General features: G+C 32.7%; 1 protein-coding gene across 1 annotated transcript; it reads left to right on the forward strand.

Moving 5' to 3' along the window:
* LOC107639390 (prostatic spermine-binding protein) lies at positions 76-1872 on the forward strand. The gene is made up of 4 exons (XM_021105423.1): positions 76-249; positions 379-736; positions 1329-1557; positions 1592-1872. Exons 2-3 carry the CDS (start codon positions 383-385, stop codon positions 1548-1550), a joined length of 576 nt encoding a protein of 191 aa, XP_020961082.1. The 5' UTR covers positions 76-249; positions 379-382; the 3' UTR covers positions 1551-1557; positions 1592-1872.

The following is a 4237-nucleotide window of genomic DNA, read 5'->3' on the forward strand; positions in this document are numbered from 1 at the left end:
AAAAAATATAATTTTTACAAAAAAAGAAAAAAAAAAAAAAAGGAAAACTAGTTTTTGCTTAGGTAGCACGTGAGACGCACGTGCAGTGAAAACAAGAGTAGGAAGCGCCGCTGGGCTCAATCACGCTATCCACACTGAAATACAAAGTCTTTTTACAGTGACCGTTCGATTGAAAGACACGTCAGAGATCCATGTGAATTCATGTTTCAACGGCCGAGATGAGATCAGTGTTACAGAGAGTAACTGGAGGTAACAGCCCTGTCTCGTCTATTCGTTCATGTTCAGATTTCGAAACAAGAATTTGTGATTTCTCTCATACTTATGTGAATATTATATATATATTTTTTGTTTTTTTTTTTATGCTTTGGAATTTGTAAGAAAGATGAAGGCTACGGAGGAATTGAAAGCGCAAGCGGAGGAAAACGACGTCGCCGTTCTGAGTGACGAAGATGAATATCACTCTCAGGACGAAGTAGATGATGGAGACGACGACGAAGATGATGAAGACTACGAAGAAGATGATGACGTCGACGATGATGACGAGGTGGAGGAGGAGGAGGAGGATGATGAAGATGCTCCTGACGGCGGTGATGACGACGAAGAGGACGATGACGAAGGAGGAGGTGGTGACATTCAGCGCGGCGGTGATCCTGACGACGACGACGATGATGAAGACAACGACGACGACGATGAGGAGGAGGAGGAGGAGGAGGAGGAACAACAACAACGGAAAGAGGTAATTCACGTTGATTTGGTTAATAAACTTGATAATTAAACTGTTTATATTTTTGGAAAATCGCTATTTTCTATTGAGCATCCATTTATTTTTCTTATTATTTTTTTATTTTAATTATGAATCTGTTATAACTTATAAGCGGGGGGATGTTTCCTTCGATCTAGTTTGATTTGCAGTCTTTTTCGGCTTTTTCTAGAAGAATGATTTTGGAAACTGATTGTGTGAGTATGACAAAATCAAATTGTTTCGATAAGCTGTTGCACTGTTGCAGATACACCCAACACTAGTTACTTATTATTAGACTGTACCTTTGAAGTTTTATATTTTTATTTTTTATTTTCTATTTTCATTTTTTCCTTAATTGCTAATTTGATGGGAACGTTAGATAATCTCCCTATCATGTAATTTTCCTTTGTTAAGCCAGTCTTAAATTGAGTTTTACAATTGTGTACATGTAGATAAACTTCAGTTATCTGCTTCTATTTGCTGCTGCTTTGTTCTATTGTGAATCTACTATAAACTAGTATAACTCTATTTTGCCGTGCCTTTCTGCATTTGAACTACACTGACTTGTTATTTGTGAACCTTTTAGGGGGATTTGGGAACTGAATACCTTGTCCGCCCAGCAGGTCCTGGTGAGGAGGAAGATGCATCCAGTGATTTTGATCCAGATCAGAATGGCCGCCATGATGAGGATGAGGATGTTGAGAAGGACAATGTTCCATCAAAAAGAAAGAGGTCAGACAAAGATGACGACGAAGACGATGACGACGGGGATGGAGGAGAAGACGATGAGAGACCCTCTAAGCGATAGAGTTTGGTTCAATATATGTTTGTGACTTGACAAAATCCCCCTTGGTTCAACATAATATCACCATGTGTTTAACATATATCTCGCAAAAAGAAAGTATAAATAGGTACATGGAATTGTTTCTTGCTCATTTGTATTGTCATGGCGCAGCAACGTTATTAGGCCTTTTTTACTAGTTTGGTCGGTTCGTTGTCAATAATGGGTTATGGTGCAGCAGATGGTAGATAATGTTATAATGTGCATTCCACCTCTTGATTTTGCTTCTATGTCCTCGCGCTTAATTATCATGTTTTACTTGCAATATATCCGGGATTTGTTTGAGTAATTGAGTAGCAAAATAAAGATTAGAGTAATAGAATCGGACATTTTAGTCCCAAGGAAGATTAATACACGGATCAGTCTCTAAGGTTTTACTCCAACAGACAAATTAGTCCCCAGTTCATTTTCTGGCAGAGTAATTACCCAGATCAGTTCTCAAAGATTTTAAAAACGGACATTTTAGTCCCCAAGAAAAACTAATATACAAATCAATCTTCAACGTTTCTCTCTGTTAGACATAATAATCCCTTGTCCAAAAATAAATAAAATAAAATTATTATTATTATTATTAATTGCACAATAATATTGTACTATATTTTTTGTATTTTTTAGACAAAAATAATGATAAATTTATTCATTAAATTTATATATATATATATATATAAGAATTTAATGAATAAATTTATCATTATTTTTGTCTAAAAAATACAAAAAATATAGTACAATATTATTGTACAATTAATAATAATAATTATTTTATTTTATTTATTTTTGGATGGGGGACTATTATGTCTAACAGAGAGAAACGTTGGTGATTGATTTGTACATTAGTTTTTCTTAGGGACTAAAATGTCCGTTTTTAAAATTTTTGGAGACTGATCTGGGTAATTACTCTGCCGGAAAATGAACTGAGGGGGACTGATTTGTCTGCTGGAGTAAAACCTTGGGGACTGATCCGTGTATTAATTTTTCTTGGGGACTAAAATGTCCAATTCTAAAATCCTCAGGGACTGATTTGGGTAATTACTCTAAAGATTAATAGTGAAATTAGTTTTTAAAAAGTGAGTTATTTTTCAAATTGGTGTGTTTTACTTGAATAAAATAAAAGAGAAAAATATTTACTCAAATGCAACCATTGCAATTCCTTTACTTGCATGTCCTTATCAATTATTATAAGCAATAACTTTAAAAAAATAGATAAATTAATATTGATCATCATAGAATCAAAATCTTACCTAAGGATTGTTTAATTTTATTTTATATTGTAAAGTAGTCACACAAAAATACAATTACCTTGAGAATTTAATTTTTATAGGGAATATTTTTTGTGTTTTTTATTTTAATGTCGAAATAATCTAAATTTTTTCTTCTTTATAGTTTTAAAAATGTTGTCAATCTTAGTTCACTACTTTATATTTGAAGATAATAAAGTTTTGCCATTTTAAACAATACATTTTTTTATTGTTATTATTATTAACAGATATTGCACTAAAATATAAAATTCTAAAAATAAAAATACAACCTTAAATATTAGTTTGGATTTCAAAATAGATATTAATGATTAATTAAATATCAATTCTTAGATATAATTTATGGTGCAAAAACAGATAATAAATTAGTCACTAGTACAAAATACTTTCTCAATTTAAATGAACGAGAGAAAACAAAAGATAACACAATCAATATCAATATATCAATATATTTGTATATTAGGTATTATTACTTGTTTGGTATTCATGTCAATCCATGCTTGAAAGGATAAAAAAAAATAAAAATTCATTCATGGTTTATTATATATTTAAATTTTGTCACATATATTATGAAGAAACAAGATGGCACAACAGCAAAGGAGAGGAGCAGTATTCTTGCCAATTTGTGTTCGAACCTACTCGGATGCATTTTTGGAATTGTTGAGGATGGAAGATCTTACAGTGGTTCCGCGGTGCGGGCAGGTGCATGGGGTGGACCCGTGCGGGTTTGGTGCGATTTGAAGCTCGAATCGACCAGTTTCCAACAGGTTTGACTACCGTTGACCAGTTCAATTGCATGTTCGGTTCAACTCACTAACCGAACCGGTTAGACCATCAGTTCACTGGTTTTTCAGTCGAACCGACTGGTCCAGTCCGATTCTGATAACTATACATTGTTAGTTAGAGATGGTAATAGATACTCGTGTGGACATGACGTACCCCCTTTTTCGTCCCTCACTGCTGTTTTAAAAAGATGCCCATGTCCCCTTTCTATCTTCGTTGCGAGTCCCTATTTAATTATTTTCTTAGGAAATGTAGATACTCACGATTATCTATGGATATTTTTTGAAAATTTTTGAAAAAATTAACAAAAAAAGCCATAATATAATAATCATACAATTTAATATAATTCAACATAATTCATAATATATTCATTACAAAAAATAACATTTCAAAAGAAAAAATATAAAAATATCTTCCAACATAATAACGTAACATAATTTTTTGGGACGAGACTGAGCGACATGGTGACAGACTTAAGAGGCAAAAAAAGTGAGTTAGAGAGAAAAAGAGATGCAAAATTGACACTAAGGATGAGTATAAAAGAAAAAAAAGTGGTCGAATTGGAGGTAGAAATTATGATTACTAAATTCAAGAAATGAATATTATATATATATATAT

The sequence above is a fragment of the Arachis ipaensis genome, chromosome B01, assembly GCF_000816755.2.
Source record: "Arachis ipaensis cultivar K30076 chromosome B01, Araip1.1, whole genome shotgun sequence".
Lineage (NCBI taxonomy): Eukaryota > Viridiplantae > Streptophyta > Magnoliopsida > Fabales > Fabaceae > Arachis > Arachis ipaensis.